Raw genomic sequence first — 16,964 nt, 5'->3', positions numbered from 1 at the left:
AGTGAACGGTTTTGAGGATGCTTGAACAGGAACCTCTGAAGGTAGGGAGGAAGACAGGAATGCGCTGGCAGTACTAATAGTTGAATACTGATGGGCTTATCAGGTGCACAGTTCAAAGAGAGGAAGCCAGACTGCATTTCAACTGCTATCTCTTACTGTGAATTTGATAGTTGTATCTTGAGATTAATAACTGCTTTCCTGCATTTTGATCATGTTGAGTTCATACAACTCCACAACTGTAGCCATTTGCGAGGCAAAATTCGGTGTAACAAACAAAATTGAGCTACATCAGAGACAGGCTGGACTCAGACAAGCAGGGGCAGAACAGGAGACAGGCAGGGGCAGGACAGGAGACAGGCAGGGGTGAGAGACAAGAGCAAGAAGCTTAGAGCAAGGACCTTCACAGTCGGAGGCAGAACAGGACATTGGGGGAGAAATGGGACACAGGCAGGGTTTGGCAGCTAGAGTGGCAGTACTAGACACCATTGAGGGGCAAAGAAGAGAGTAACATTGTACAATGGGTGCTTCTGATGATTCTCCAGCAAACAGCACCGCGGCAGTGTATTGAAACGTTCTAGTTAATTTGCTGTCATTTTGTAAAAGTGGCAGAGTGACAGCTAGTCCAGTTGGGCCACTCTGGTGCAGTTGAACAATGGCGTAACACAGGCCCCTGCAACCTCTGCGGTGTGTAGGGGCCCGAGCTCTAGGGGTCCCCCAGCACAGTACGGAGCAGGGGCCCCCTCCAAGTGTCTTGCAGGGGGGCCCCCTCAAGTTTCGTTACGCCACTGGATCCACTTTAAGGTCGCGGAGGATGCAGAGGGTGTTCAAGCTGGAGGCGACGGCGTTGACCTGTCAGTTCATGGTGAGAGAGGAGTGATGAGTAGAGTACGATGCCGAGGTTCTTGGCGTGATCTGAGGGGGTAGGTGGGCTTCTGAGGGCGGTCAGCCACCAGGTGCTGGCCCATGCAGAAGGGGTGGTACCAAGGACGAGGACTGCTGTCTTCTCAGCGTTGAGCTTGAGGCAGCTGTTAGTCATCCAAACTGCGACGTCTTGCATTCCTTTCTGGAAGGAGTTTGGCAGTGGTGGGGTCTTTGGTGAGGGAGAGGATGAGCTGGCTGTCGTTGGCATAGGGTACGATGTTGCGGCGGTGTTGTCGGACGATGGCGGCAAGCGGGGTCATGTAGATGTTGAAGAGGGTGGGGCTCTGGGATGAACCCTGTGGGACTCTGCAGGTGAATTTTGTGGGGTTGGAGAGGAAGGGTGGGAGTCTGATCCTTTGCCTTCTTCCAGTGAGGAATGATTGGATCCAGTCTAGGGCTGTTCCTAGTAGTCGTGTAGTCTGGCAACTAGTGTGCGGTGGGAGATGGTGTCGAAGGCCGCTGATAGGTAGAGTAGGATGAGGGCTGTGGAGTGGCCTTGGTCCAGGAGGGTGCAGATGTCGTCTGTGGCGGCGAGTAGGGCGCTCTCTGTGCTGTGGTTGCTTCGGAATCCGGATTGGGACTGGTTGAGAACGGTGTTCTCGTCAATGAATCGTGTCAGTTTCTTTTTGACTGTTTTCTCTGCAACTTTGACTACGAAAGGGGGGGGAGCGAGATGGGCAGATAGTTATTGAGGTCGCTGGGGTCAGCTGTGGGCTTCTTGAGCATGGGTCTGACTTCTGCGCTCTTCCAGTCGTCTGGGAAGGTGCCTGTTTTGAAGGTGGTGTTGATGGTGCGTTGTAGTTCAGGTGCAATGACAGCCACAGCTCTGTGGTAGATGTGAGGGGGGCAAGGGGTCGGAGGCTTTTCATGGTCGAGGTGGTGTCTTCGGCCGTGATCGGTGTCCAGTTGGAGATGGTGGGCTGGCTGGTGTTTATGGGGGGCGAGGGCCATCTGTAGCGCCTGGTAGATGGTCGATGAAGTTGTTGTAGAGGTTTTTGATCTTAAGGTGGAAATAGGTTCCAAGCTTGTCGTAGAGGTCTTGGGATGGGGTGATGTCTGGCTTCGCTGCGTAGGTTGGTGAATTCTTGAATGACACTGAAAAGTTCCATGGAGTTGGCCAGTATCTTGTTGTGGATGAAGTTCCTCTTGGTGGCTCTGATCTGGTTGTGGTAGTCCGTCATGGCGTCCTTGTAGGTGGTGTGGTTTTTGGTTGTCTTTGTGTTTCTCCAGTTCTTCTCCAAGCATCTGGCTTCTTGGAGAGCAGTGGTGAACCAGGCGGCTTTCCTGGGGCGTTCTGTAGGGGTTGCATAGCGGGGCGAGCTCGTCTAGGCAGTTGAAGATCCAGGTGTGGAGTTCTCTGGCTGTGTCGTTTGCGTCAGGTGCCCAGGTCTGGTTGTCTCGGGTGAGGGTGGAGTTAAGTTGCTCATCGGTTTCCTTGCTCCAGTTCCTTTGTGGTGGGCGTGGGGCTGGTTTGGGTGCCTTGGGTTTGTTGATAGCGAAGTGTACGCAGTGGTGGTCGGTCCATGGCGGCTGCGTTGTGCGGCTGAATTGGTCGCGGTTTACTGCTGCGAAGAGGAGGGTCGAGGGGGTGCCCTGCTCTGTGGGTCGGTATGTTGACGGGTTGTTTAAGTTCGATGCTGGCGAGGTGGTCGCGAAGGATAGTGGAGTTGGGGGTCGCTGGGGTGTCGAGGTGGAAGTTCAGGTCTCCAATGAATATGTAGTTTGTTGAGGCGATGGAGTGGGGTGTGATGAAGTCAGTGATTGTGGTGGTGAAGGATGTTCGGGGGGTCTGTAGACGAGGGTTCCTCGGAGTGTGGCTTTGGGGATGGTATGAATCTGGAAGTGCAGGTGTTTGGCGGAAGGGAAGGTTTCGATGGAGGTGCTGAGGTGGACTACCTCCAGTGAAACATGAATCTAACGTGGCAGAAAAGTATGCAATTGGTCTCTTTGGGTTTCCATGCTGTTTTGTGTGAACAGAAAATGAGCACCCTTCTTTTTTCATGACAAAATAAAAATCTTTTTCATAGTTGGGCATGCCTAAATTGAGGTCTTCGCTCCAGAAAGGCTTGCAGAACACAATGCATCGCCCCACATCACTGCCCAAAGTTTGCAGATGACCGCGCTCAGCAACAATACCGCCCTGCTGCCTGCATCGAAGTCGTGATGATCCTTCATGAAGAACACAATGCATCGACTGCGACATCGCAGCCCTGGCCCGCCGATGCCAGCGTTCCTGACCTTGACATCACGGAGCTCGACCCACAGAGCGTGAGACTCCAAGGCCTCATTGACTTCTACCAGACTTTCTGAACCAACGCCCGCCGACTCCTCATCTTCGGATTTCATCGCAAGGTCCCAGAGGCCTCTTCACTTCCAAAGGTACTGTTTTGCGGGTCTGTCCGACACCGTATCACTGAACTGTTTGTATTCATGCAAAATTCAAATCTTTACTTGTGTATGTTGGATTGTTATCGTTTTGGTCTTGTATTACTCAGATAAATATTGGCTATTTTTCTAAACTGGTGTGGCATCCTTTAGTAGTGTTTTGACTGTGTTACTGTGTGTATGTGTACAAATATTTTACAAATTGCCTCTTAGATAAGCCTGACTACTCATGCCACGCTACCAAGGGGGTGAGCAGGGATTATATTACCTGTGCAATTTACGCTGACTAGAGTGAGGTTCACCATGAAATAACATTCAAGTACAAACTGAAAGCAGCGCCATGCTGTAATCACAATAAGACAAGAAAACCATACGTTGAGATCGCCACCATAAGCAATTGGCCAAGGAAAATAGGCAGAAAAAAAATCCTCAAGAAAAGGAAATCTCAGTGGCCATAAATAAACTCACTCAAATTCAATTCACTGAATATGGTCATTAGCAAAAAAGACACATTAACACTACAGAGAAACTGATTTGTTTAAATCAGAAAAGGTAGGTAGTTAAGAACTGGATTGACCTTCAGCAGGCAGCAAAAATTAAAAATTCCGGCAATTTGAGTCGTATTGCATCACAAAGGATCAAAAAAATCTTTATCAACTATCCCTATGAGAGAATGGATTGAATATGTATCTATGTTGTACTCTGGGAATTTATCTTTAGAAGCAACTGAATGGCTATTAGATGTTCCAGTAAATCAGGTTGAACTTTTAATGCCCCCCACACGTAAACAAATAGTAGCATATATAAAATCCTCATCAGCAATGGGCTCATATTAAATTCACATAGAAGTTTTGATAAAAGTTTCCTGAAGGATGGGGCACATTTATACTAACTTTTTTTTATATCTTGTTACCACATAGGCCAAACCCCCTCCTCCTGGAAGGGCAATATTTGAATACCACTATTTAAAAAAAAGGCTCACGAGCATGGACAGCCAACCACAGCCAGATTGCTCTTCTGGATGCATCTGGAAAGATTTTTGCAGCCAGCATATTAGAACAACTACAGGATGGGCATTCACTAAAGGAATTCTCCCATGAAAACAGTCTGGTTTCTGACCTAACCACTATGTGATGGAAAAAATGGATTATCCTGTATAGCGCCTTCACTGACTGATGCAATTTGAAAAGGTTGGCAGGCCAATCATTTCGAAGAAACTGAGCACATTGGACATTCTTCTGAACTGAGATTACTTATAGCACTGCATTTCTATACTTGGTGTGTGTAGTGTTAAAGGGCCTAACTCCAAAAATGCAAACAAGTAATGGCCTAAAACAGGGCTGCCCGTTGGCCCCTTTACTTTATTTACTCTTTATAAGTTTGTGATTTACCAGTCCAACTTGCAAATGTTTAAATTTCCATTATGCATTACAGCTTATGATTTATATATCCATGTATGCAGATAATGTGGTTGTATTAGATCTTACACCATTAGGCCTACGGCATAATTTGAAAAGTTTGAATAAGTGAGTATGCACGAAACAAAATTAAAAATTCTAAGACTAAATTAATGGCTTTTGAAAGGAAGATAACACTTGTGAATTTAGTTGGCATATAGGTCGAATACCATTGGAAATAGTAACATCCTCTACCTATTTAGGAAAAGTGTTGTCAAAACCTTGATAATAAAGCTCACTACACACTACAGAAATAAGGCCCCGAGGGTGGTTAGACGCGACGTAGATGGCATCGGCGAAAGGGTGGCGACCCTGGAGGAACAGGACCTTAGTAGGGAAGAAGACCTCCACCAACTACAGCAAGAGATGATGCGCCCCGTGAGCAGAATACTGATCTCCAGGCCCTTGCAGAAGACCTGGAGAACTGCTCCAGACGGAGACGATCTTCGTGCCTACGTCAGCGCCTTATTTCACCAGATCCTCTGGGATGAAGTCTCTGGATAACCAAATGGACCTGGTCCACCGGGTGGGTCTCCCGCGTGGTATTAAAGCTCCTCCTCCAGATATTCTTGTCCATGTACATGACTTCCAGTTAAAAGAACACATCCTCCAGAGGGCACGCGATCAACACCCCGTGCAGTTCCGTGGACACCACCCTACTCTCTTCCAGGGTTTGGCGGCCTCCACGCTTGTTAAGCGCAGAGTTCAAGCCTGTAACCAACCACCTTCGAGAAAAGAACATTTCCAACTCCTGGGGCCACCCGTTCTGTTTAATTTTCAAATACCAGGGCAAGCTTCTTCAGATTAGGTCCTTAGACAAAGCGTTTGATACCTTGGGTCTAGAGAGAGCGCCATCCATGGAAGGGGAAGACGAGCCAACTCCTAGACAACGACGACGCACCTCTGAATGGCAACCGGTCGGGAAACCACCATCAAGCTCAAAACCTGACCTGGCTACAAGTAAATTAGAAAGAGAAGCGTTTCTTTCATCACGGTCCCTGGTTACAGAGCGCCCGGAATCCCCTCGATCTTCCTGACTAGTGGCATCCAATTGGGTTGAACAATGTGCGCTGGAGGGACGGAAAAGGTCGATTGTAAGGAGAGGATGCCTTTCCCCGGGCGCTGGAGTGGTAAGAGAGCACCAACTCTTGATTTGACTATTTACTTGCCACAACCCCCTGGACTTTAACCATTAAGACAAACTTTTGTCATGTTTCCTGGATTAGGCCTTTCCTTCTCATTAATTAGTTATTTCTTATTGTTTGGGGATGGGATTTGGTTGGGTTTGTTTTGTGTCTCCGCATCAGTTCTTATTTGGGATTGGCAGGCAATTAGGCTCCGCATGCTGGCCCTTGTAGCATCAGTGCTGCTTAGTTTTTTGAGCATGCTTGGCTCCACATTCCCCGAACGCCCCAATGGGTAAAGTTTTTAAAGCAAATTGTTTGAATGTCCGCGGGTTGAACAATCCAGTAAAGCGCTCAGCGGTACTCTCCCTCCTAGAAAACACCACTGGTGATTTCTGCTTACTCCAAGAGACCCACCTCCTTGCTAAAGACACCAAGCGCTTGCGTGATAAGATTCCCTCAGCAATTCTGGTCCTCCGGGCCGTCCAAAAGGAATGGGGTAGCGATTCTGTTTAGCATGCGATTCCAATGTAAAGTTGTAAAATTGCAGAAGTTAAAGGCAGGCTACTGGCTGTCAGGGTACAGTGGGGAGATGCACACCATACACTAGGGACCTTATATGCTCCTAACGAAAGACAAGGACAAGAACCTTTTCTACGCTCTGCTCTGACCGATGTGCTGGCTTCCCCATACGCTGCGATTTTGGTTGGGGGCGACTTAAACTTGGTAATGGATCCGGACCTAGACAGATCGGGACAGAGGTCACACCAAACAGGGGCGCTTTCACAGGATGGGAGGAGGTGGTTAGAGGACTGTGGGCTGCGCGATGTGTGGCGAACACAACATCCAAACGAGCAAGACTATACATATTTCCCTGCAGCGCACAAAACGTATGCACGACTTGATCACTTTTTAGCCCCCCCCCCATCTCTTATAGCTAGCTTGCACTCAGCGGAGATCACTCCCCACTCTCTCTAGGATCATGCCCTCATGTCAGTTCTTTTGCCGGCGCGGTGTTTGCACTCAGTCCCCCCGGGTTGGAGACTTCGAGAATCCTTCCTCCACTCTAAAGAGGTAATCCAGCAGATACGAGATCCTATAGTACAATACTTTCATGACAATGACCAGGGGTCTACCCCTCTTGCGGCGGTGTGGGAGTCTCTGAAGTTAGTAACGAGGGGAGAGTTCATTGCGGTTGCGGCATCATCCTCGGCCCTGCGCAGGGAGAAGCGTGCAGAGTTAGAAAGAGGTGGGAGAACTGAAGGCGGTCCACAAACCTACTGGTGACCCGAGGGTGTAGCAGGAATTAGAAAACCGACGGCGAATGCTGACACACCTAGATCTAGACAGGGCGGAACACGCTCTTCTTCAGTTGCGACACAAATTTTTACCTAGTGGGGATTAATGTGGGAGAATGCTAGCACACAGACTACGGGTAAAGACGCAGATGTCTGTAATTCAATCCGTGCGGGATCAAGCTCGGACGGAACACTCCACGGACGACCGTATTGTTGAATCCTTCCGCAGTTATTATCAGCTCCTCTAAGTTGCTAGAGACGCCCCCTTGAAAGACCCTGATGCATATTTGAGTGCCTGTGATATATCTCCCGTACCCAGGCATACAGCCGATAACCTAGACTCAGCCATCCGCATAGAGGAGGTGAGATCAGCCATCTCAAGGTTAAAAATAGCTAAGTCACCGTGCCTGGATGGCTTCCCAGCAGTCTTTTACAAAACATTTTGTGTGGAGCTGGCTCTCTTTACCTCGGCTATTTAACTTTCCTTGACTCGGGGGAAGTAACACCTACAATGTCGAAGCATCGATTTCTGTTATCTTGAAACCTGGGAAAGACGCCAGGGATTGTGGGTCATACTGACCCATTTCCCTTTTAACATCAATGCGAAGTTGTTGGTGGGCATTTTAGCTTTGCGCCTTGACCCTCTCATGGCCGACATAGTAGACCCGGACCAGTCAGGTTTCATACCCACTAGGCAGGGGGGAGGGGGAGACAACTCTAAGAGACTGTTGCACCTCATCGACCTTGTGCATTGCTCGCGAACACAGGCCTTCTTGCTTTCTATAGACGCGGAGAATGCCTTCGACCGCGTTGACTGGGGACACTTGTTTGCGGCGCTGCGCAAATATAACTTTCGAGACAACTGTATCCAGTGGAATCAGTGCCTATACGCTGCCCCTAAGGCCTCCGGGCGGGTTAATGGATGCAGGTCGACCCTCTTCCCGGTCGCTTGGGGAACGCAACAGGGCTGCCCCCTATCCCCACTTTTATTTGCGCTCTATATGGAGCCGTTCGCCCAGCGGAATCGGTCAAATCCTGAGATAGGTGGTCTTAAATTTGGGTCTGACATGCAAAAAATTAGCATGTACGCCAACTATGTGATCCTTTCGCTTACTCAACCCCGGCTAACTTTGCAGTCTCTGACCAATGAACTTACAGCCTTTGGGAATGCTGCAGGGTTCAAGGTCAATTTCGCAAAGTCGCAGATTCTCAACATCTCGGTCCCTTCGAGTTGGATTCTGGACTTACAGCAGGACTTTGCATTCCACTGGGCGCCCACAGACATTACCCATCTAGGAATTAGGCTGACCTCGACCATTGATAAAACAGTCTCCCTCAATTACACTTTATTATTGGAGCAAACGACCAAGGCGCTGGATGCCTGGTCGCACCTCTAACTGGCATGGTTCGGAAGACTAGCTGCGGTGAAAAGGACGGTGCTCCCATGCATCCTCTAGACCTCCCAAATGTTGCCATTGTCTCCGCCGCCGGGCACAATCAAGAAATTGCAATCGCTTTTTACTAAGTTTGTATGGGAGGATAAGAAGCCGCGTCTCTCACTACTGCACATTACTTCCACGAAAACACAGGGAGGGTTAGGCTTCCCGCTGGTGGGCGCTTACTACCAAGTGGCATGCCTGCGCTACGTTGTTGAATGGAACAGGCCCCTATCCAGTAAACATTGGAATTTTATGGATCAATCAATAGCGGGAACTAATATATGGCGGGAACGAATAGTTTCTTACCTGTCGGTGTAGTTTGCAGCTTGAAGATCTTTCTGGATTCACTATGCTGTGCACTATTCCGCGGTCCAGTGGTTGGGCCCGGAATCGTAGTCTCTTTTTTTCGTAGCCCAAGAAACGAAGTCTGCCCTAAAGTACAATTTCTCTCCACATAGTCTTACAGGGTCCAGCAAGGTATCTAATTGGTGTAACACACGCACAAAGAGTTTGGCTCTGTAAACCCAAAATCCACAGCTTATGAGACTTCAGCATTTTTCATATTTCTCTATCTCTGCTCAAAATCAGAGCCTGGGCCTTTGTCCACATGGCTGGGCAAAATAAATTACTTTGCTTCCCAGCATTGTGAACCCCCAAAAAGTTGACTACAAAAGGAATCTTTTGCATGTATCCATGAACACAATTGCTTCTTCGCCTCTAAAAGACTTCCTTCCTCTAACTCAATGTTTTCTAAGGGGGGGCTGAAATCATCACGTTATGATGCAGATATGTATAATGAATTTAACACAGAAGTATTTGAGGACTTCATTAACAAAGCGTTGGAAGCAGGCAAGGCTCTGAAGGTCCAACACTATTGCTAAATACTTTTAGAGTGGCCATATGTGCTAAAAGAGGACTCGTATGCAAATGAAGTTGCATACATACTGTAAATGTAGCTTGGCAAAAATATTGACAGACTGCAATGAGTCGAACACCAGTAAGGCCATGGGAAGAGTATATTTATTTTGTGAGATTATGGTGTTTAATTCACAATAGTTGACGATGAAGTGAGATTCCTTATGAGTTTCATTAACACAGAAGTTAAGGGCACCCACTGAATCTTAGCAAGTTTTTCTCTAGATACTTCTTTAGCTGTTGATCTACTGTTACAGCCAGTACTTAAATGCAACCAAGAGGTATGTTGGCCTCAGGAGCTGATCAAATGGTTTGTCGTTCTCACTGTTTATTTCTCACTAAACAGGTCTGAAAATAGTTAGTATGGAGTTGAGAGAATGCCGGATTCCATCCTTTGTAACATTGCAAATTAAAGTGTGTGTGTGAAATTGATTCTCAAATTGGATTACAGGATACTTTGCAGAGGCCAAGACTAAAGCTATTACTCGCAACAAATAGTCATTCATGGAATTATGCAAACATTGCAGACCAAGGTTTAGGATGACAGGAAATCCTGACACTTCTACAAAATCAAAACCTGTATCTTCCAAGGTAGACCTAATTTACTAGCTAGTCTTAAATCTCTCCAATCGAGAACCAATTATTTACAGTTTCGTTATGCACATTGACGAACATCACCATTTTGTTTTTTTTAAATAATTTCCTTCTCAATAAATCATGGCATTCCAATAAATAGTGCAATCATTTAGTAACCGTTCCTTAATCTATCTACTGCTTCACCACCTTTGGTCGTTGTTAGTCAAGTCATACACTTTGCACTGAGGTCTGTTTTCCTGATACCAAATCTATCCCCTAAACATGCTACAGATTTTTAGATTGTTTTGTGCTTCTTTTGCATTATATACATCACTGTAGGAAAAGTGCACTTAATGGAGTAGTACTTAGACTAACAGCAAACACTACTTTTCTTCAAGGAGCAGTGCAGCATTCTTTTTTCACATAAAATACAAGTGCACAGAATGTTCTTTTCAATATATAATACAATTCAGAAAGTTTACCAAACAAGACCAAATATTATCACTTGGGGTTAGACCAAACTCACCAGAAAGACACATTCACTCAGTCTAACTAACAGTATTAAAAGCTATTGGATTTCCTGGCCTTTTGCTGCAGACAGAATAGGGCTATCTCCTATGTCCTGATGCCTTCTACTGGACAGTTTGGTTCTTAGGTATTAGGAGACATACGATTCTCGGGCGCGCATAACTTCATTACTGTGCTGCAGTTACATGACAGCATTAAGAAACTAGGGACTTGATTTAGAACTCGTGGATAGGTTACTTAGTCACAATGGTGACGGATATCCCGTCTGCCAAAATGTAAACCCCATAGGATGCAATGGGATCCATATTTCAGCGGATGGGATATCCGTCACCATTGTGATGGAGTAACCCGTTCGTCGAGTTCTAAATCAGGTCCCAAGAGTCATGAGTCTGTGTTTGCTTTTTGGGAGGGTCAAAAGGCCAAAGCGCTGAATTAGCGTTTTGCTGAAAGAATCTATGCACACCAGTGTGGTGCACCTACTGCCTTTTTCGTAAACACAGAGATTTTGTCACCAAAGTGGTTCTCCCCAAAATGAAACGAGACGCATTGGTGGTGAGACTTCCCGAGAAAAACCTACCAGTTGTATATTCCTGTTAAATAATATAGGACTTTGTCCTTGATGCATCAAAGGACACTAATTACACATGAATGCAGATCACGAGAGAAAGAAGTAAAATTGTTATCTGGCGTGACCTCAGATTTTTTATGGATTCAGCTTTGGTAAAGCCAGTTCTGCCACACATACTTTTTTGTTTAGTGAAAATGTAATATTTTTAATTCAGATTTACTCCTGTTCATGCTACACTTTGCAAACAAAAAATACATCATTGGTAGACCTCATAGACTTACTTAGATACCAGGCGGCTGATGACATACAGTTCTTCATACAACTATGATAGTGGCAGCTCCCTCACTAGGTGTTTGCCATGGCATGGGCTAGCAGGTTAACTCCCTCTAGGAATCTGGAATTCATAGACACATGTTTTGCACACATCTATGGCAAATGTTTGTACTTCAAGACTACTGAAACTATGGTATTTGTTTTTCATTCTTCTAAGGGTAGCCAGTAGTATTTTCTTGGAAATGTAGGTATATACAGCACCAATATATATGGCTGTATATACAATGTGTAATATATTTCTTAATGAAAAGGAAGCACACTAGTCTTTAACTAGTCTCACTGAGTTTTGATCGTACTATCTATGGCTGAATCCGTCTATTAGTGGGAGTGTATCTGATTCTAGAGAACCCAGGTATGGTATCCTCACATCAATAGGGATAGGTGTCATGAACGTAACATGCGCTCACTGACTGACAAATACAAAGCAAGCATTGCCAGTTTGTTCAAGCTATAACTCTCTGGGGTGACTACAATGGCTTAAGAAGGTTCTAGCCCCCCTTTTCAACTACCTGTTGCACAAATAAAAGTATTACCACTACCTACAGTTGAGAGACAGGCTTTGGACCGATTTCGAGCCAAGGCAGTGATAATACCAGTGAGTAAACCTTTGGAAGCCACATTGGTGATGGAGGAACGGAGTGAAAAAAGGCATATTGACATTATAGTGGTCCCTCGTGGTTAATTCCCTAGACTTCATGTTGGCAAGTTGACACATAGACAATGACAAGTGGGTAGAAGCCAAAATGGCAGCAAAAACTCTAGCAATATCCTCCTGGCTCAAAATGATTCAATTTAAAATGTTCTACAGGTTTTATTATTATCTGTTCCACTTGTGGAAAATAGGCCATTCTCCTAAACCGTGCTGTCAACAATGCAAGACAGCACTAGGCACTTATTTCCATATGATCTGGAAATGTCCACAAAAAGCTAGTAAAAACAGTATGTTGGAGAAAGTGTTGGGTAGAAAGAGTATGTTAGAACCGAAAATGATAGTACGTAAATTATGGGTGAATGGAGTGGCCCACTGTACAACAGAACACTTGTTGGCATGGGTTTGTTGATTAATAAAAAAGATACTGCCAAACACTGTTATGCCGAATTAACCCCCGCAATGGGCTAATGGACCAGACAGATTGACTTTGTGCCATAACTGAAGAACAGGTTTAACAAGACATAGGTTGCAAAAAACAAAAGAGCATATCAAAAACTGGGGAAGTTGGTAGGACTACCTACTAAGCGTCATTTAATGCATGATACGGAAGGCAATGTTCCGAGGTTTTACAAGTCACTCTTACTTGATGTTAACATTATTATATCCAACTTGCCATGTAGGAAACCCTGTACGATCTCTTAAAAGATGTGGTATTCTGTACTGTACCTGTGGTTGTTGTACATTAAAACGAATGAAAATAAATAACTAAAGCTACTGACGAGTTATCATGTTACTATAGCAAATGTAACTCTTCTGTGAACTTGATGAAGAAACTTGGCTGTACTATTGCTCGTACATGATCAAGGGCTTCGATAGGCCAGGGTAAAAAAATGGACCCTCTAACCCATCCAAAGTGCTGGTTTATTCCCAGATTGTTCATGTTGCAGCTTCAGCAGTCTGAACTGCAATATAGTTAGCGCCCTGTGGTCATGTCCATTTGTGGAATGCAATTCTGCCAGAATATAAGCTCTGCAGCAGTGGTACTTCCACATGATGTGTGGAGATGCCTGAAACTAAAAATGGACCCTCTAACCCATCCAAAGTGCTGGTTTATTCCCAGATTGTTCATGTTGCAGCTTCAACAGTCTGAACTGCAATATAGTTAGCGCCCTGTGGTCATGTCCATTTGTGGAATGCAATTCTGCCAGAATATAAGCTCTGCAGCAGTGGTACTTCCACATGATGTGTGGAGATGCCTGAAACTAAAAGAGCATTGAAGGAGCTCTGTTGCAGTAGTAAATCTCTGTGTTTGGAGACAGTTATGGATTGATTCTGTGCATCTGTAGGAATGGTTGTCTCAGTTGACAGTGATGGCATTCCATTAGAAGGATGACCAGGTTTTGAAAAACAAAAACAGAGACGTTTCCCAAAAACAGAAGTAATATTCCAAATTTGCATTGACCGAGGGGCACAGACTTCCTTAATTGACAGTGCTCATCAACATAGAAAACACAGACAATGCAGCACTTTGGGGAAATAAATGCAAACTTTACACACAATATCATCTGTGTTTGGAAACATGCTACCTGTTAGGGGCTGCTAACTGAATCTGCACTGGAAAATGTGAAAAAAACATGGCTTTCTGCATTCAGGCGAATTCTCTGAAAACCGGGACACTTAATAATTGTACTGAAATTTTGAGGAAGGACAGTGAAAAGCAAGACTGCCCAGCAAATGCAGGACACCTGGACGCCCTACCCATGACAGACTAATCTACAAGGTATAAGATCAACTCCAAACATGGTTTCAGAAATGAGACAGTTTCCGAGGCCCCCGACCTGAGCAATGGCTGCAAAATGGTGAAGGTACATAAACTATTTTCTTTGTTGCAACCAGAGCACACCCAGGTTACCGGAGTGTTTATGTATAAGCTTTTTCTAATTATTGGTGGGGCTATTACAGTGTGATACTGCTACATGCTTTCTCTCACCTACCTTTTCTATCTTATTCTAGTTTAATGATATCCTCCAGACAATATGATACCCGAATATCAACCAATATATAATCTAATAGAAATATTTAGTCCTAAATATGATTTATAAAAATATCACCTATATTTGAGTAAATATAAAAAACTCTACACCCAAATATATGACATTTTTGTAAGTAATATTGAAGATACAATATTTCTGTCAGCTGATATTTTTTTTGTTAACAGTATTCTGATATACAACCCTTCTAGAAGGTTGCAACTGTAATTGGACACAATCAACCTGGTACACTCTCCCTCATGCCACCATTGCCTGTATCATGTAAGTTGCTTTATATACATGTTCCACAGGGCTGAAGTCCAGTACTCTTTTTGGCCTTTTCTCTTTTAGGATGAGGCATGAATTCAGTTCTGCCAGGCCTTCAGGAGGCTTTTACTTGGCTTCTACGTGGAGCACATCTGTAGTCTCGAAGTCTTCAGCCTCCTGGGGAGAAGTGAACATTAAGACAAACTTTAATCGTTGAAAACCGGCAAAGAACAGACGTAGAGACTTACTGTGTATGTAAAGGACTGTCCACTGTGACTGAGGGCAATGACAGAAACCGATTTTTGATTTTTTTAAAAAATAACAATGTGTAATGCGGCGCAATAAACAGAGAAGCAGAATGTTTATATGAGGACCCCGAATCGGTTTTGCTTGTGCCAGGAATTCCATGTATCGACAAACCAAAAGAACAAAAATGCAGCTTAATATAAAAGGATTCGACACCTACTGCAATGCTGTATTGTAGATCAAGGATCAGTAGTCTAGAACATACGAAAGCTAAACTCGGACTGTTACATCACTGCCGTTTCAAAAAGAAGCCCCCCTTATTAGTTCCGCTAGGCCAGCACTTCGTAAATGTCAGTGAGGACGACAGTCCACTAAAATGATGAGAGAAGACAGTAATGTGTGTCATGTATCCTAGTGCAAGGAAGGAAATAGGGCCCCAGGTCTCTGGGCCTTGGTACCACTGCACCAATAAAAGCTGCACCCCTGTGAACATGTTTCACAAAAGGACCAACAGGGGAAAAAGCTTTAGAATATCACCCTTGAACATAGGCCACCGGTCAAAGAAAGTATAGGACATGAATACCAACGAAGCCACCCTAAGGATGCAAGACTGTGCAATGGTGTATTATAAAAGCATCAACATATTTAAAAAATTACGTTAGGGTATATGTAGTGACTTGTTACTGCAATGTAGTCAAGCCTGCTCCATGGGAACTGCAGTGCAAGTCTACATGACGTGGCTGGGACTATTGATTGGTCCTGGTCTGTACCATAAAATTCGATAACTCATTCCAACTGTTGCCCCGGACTAGCCCCTTAAGGAACTTAGATCCAGTTCCCCCATTTGCCTTAATCCCTCTTGGTTTCTGCTCAGGGCCCTGTTCTCTGGTGCAGGAACTTCATAAAGTCTGTCTTTAGACCTCCTACTTCGCACTTGTAGAGATCCCATCGTAAGAAGATAGACAACTTTGTAGGCCTGGCAGCTTGTCTCATCTTGCTGATCCAGAAACCTGAAGGGTACACAGGGAACAAGTTTTCGTAAAGCCAACAGGCGATGTCTTTTTGACCTACTGATGTTGCCAATGTTTTTAACGAAATTGTACAGTATCTTTGATGTTGTGGATCGTGGCTGAATAGGAAATAATAATAATTAAAAAAGTTGCGATGAATGAGGTGGGGGTTGCAGAAGCAACGTCAGGGGAGGGGAAAACAATTGGGTTTGGGGAAAACAATTGGGCTTGGGGAATCAATGCTGGAGGTGGGGAGGGGGAGCAACACAGCGGTTAGGGGGGCAGAAGCAAAATGCAGGACGTACACACAGGCTAGAGAGAAGGACGTGATCTTAGGTATGAAGCAAACAGGTGAGACAGCAACGTGGGGGGGCACACAAGTGCAATCACTACACTGAGGGGGGCAGAGGAGAAACACCTGAGGGGGAGACAGCAACATGGAACACAGCAGAGGGGAGGGGAGTACACGAGGGAGACAGTTGAAAACAAGCATTTGCAATGCAATAGGTCTCGCATTTGCAAGAGTTTGAGCTATTGGCATTGTAAATGATAATGCCATTTATTTATATGTTGGTTTCAAAACAGATAAAAAAGGCATTGTCATTAACAATGCCAATAGCTTAAACTTTCGCAAATGCGAGACCTATTGCATTGCAAATGCTTGTTTTGTTTGTTTGTAGTTTTATATATAGCGTGAACTCGACCCGAAGGTATTGGAGCGCATTAAATTTTACCCAGAATCACAGGATGTTGAGTCGACGCAGAAACTCTAACCAGGCATCCCATTTCCAAAGTCGTCAGCTCTAGTTGTTACGCCACAACATACAGTCGTGTTGCCCTCCAGCTGTGAAAAACCACGATGAAGATTTCTAATGAAAATGTGGCTTGTTTGAGCATCCAAAGAAGCGTAGAAAGACATTATCAAAACTTTAAATACAATAAAGTTGAAAAGGAACTCCAAAAGAAACCATGAGTGAGGTCGCCCTGGGAGAGAACGAATCACACAAAGGAGGGGCGGGCAAGTTGAAGGCGATCCCAAAAGTGGGAAAAAAGCCGACCAACACATATAAAAATAAACTGAAGAGCACAAATACATGTAATCGAGCCAGTCGCAGCAACGGAGCAGGCTGTTGGAAATGTCACAGTGAAAGCCCCTTCTTGTTATGCCCAACTTGAGTTGAGGAGTAGGTGGGAGTGATGCTGGTCAAACAAGTC

General features: G+C 45.0%; 2 protein-coding genes across 4 annotated transcripts in view; both read right to left on the bottom strand.

Moving 5' to 3' along the window:
* ZNF219 (zinc finger protein 219) overlaps positions 1 to 16,964 on the bottom strand; it is a 466,238-nt gene that overhangs the window by 400,653 nt on the left and 48,621 nt on the right. The gene's annotated exons all lie outside the window — the stretch shown is intronic.
* Positions 9,627 to 16,964, bottom strand: part of TMEM253 (transmembrane protein 253) — a 104,361-nt gene continuing 97,023 nt past the window's right edge. Inside the window, exons 7-8 of one of the 2 annotated variants that reach the window (XM_078644096.1) lie at positions 16,484 to 16,593; positions 9,627 to 14,670 (exon numbers count right to left, since the gene is read on the bottom strand). In XM_078644096.1, the coding sequence (XP_078500222.1) occupies positions 16,519 to 16,593 (75 nt within the window). In that variant the 3' untranslated portion in view covers positions 9,627 to 14,670; positions 16,484 to 16,518. The remainder of the gene's footprint in view (positions 14,671 to 16,483; positions 16,594 to 16,964) is intronic. The other variant, XM_078644097.1, reaches the window with a different exon arrangement.

This window comes from Lissotriton helveticus, chromosome 5_1 (assembly GCF_964261635.1).
Source record: "Lissotriton helveticus chromosome 5_1, aLisHel1.1, whole genome shotgun sequence".
NCBI classification, from domain to species: Eukaryota; Metazoa; Chordata; class Amphibia; order Caudata; family Salamandridae; genus Lissotriton; species Lissotriton helveticus.
This window is presented reverse-complemented; position numbering and strand designations above follow the sequence as displayed.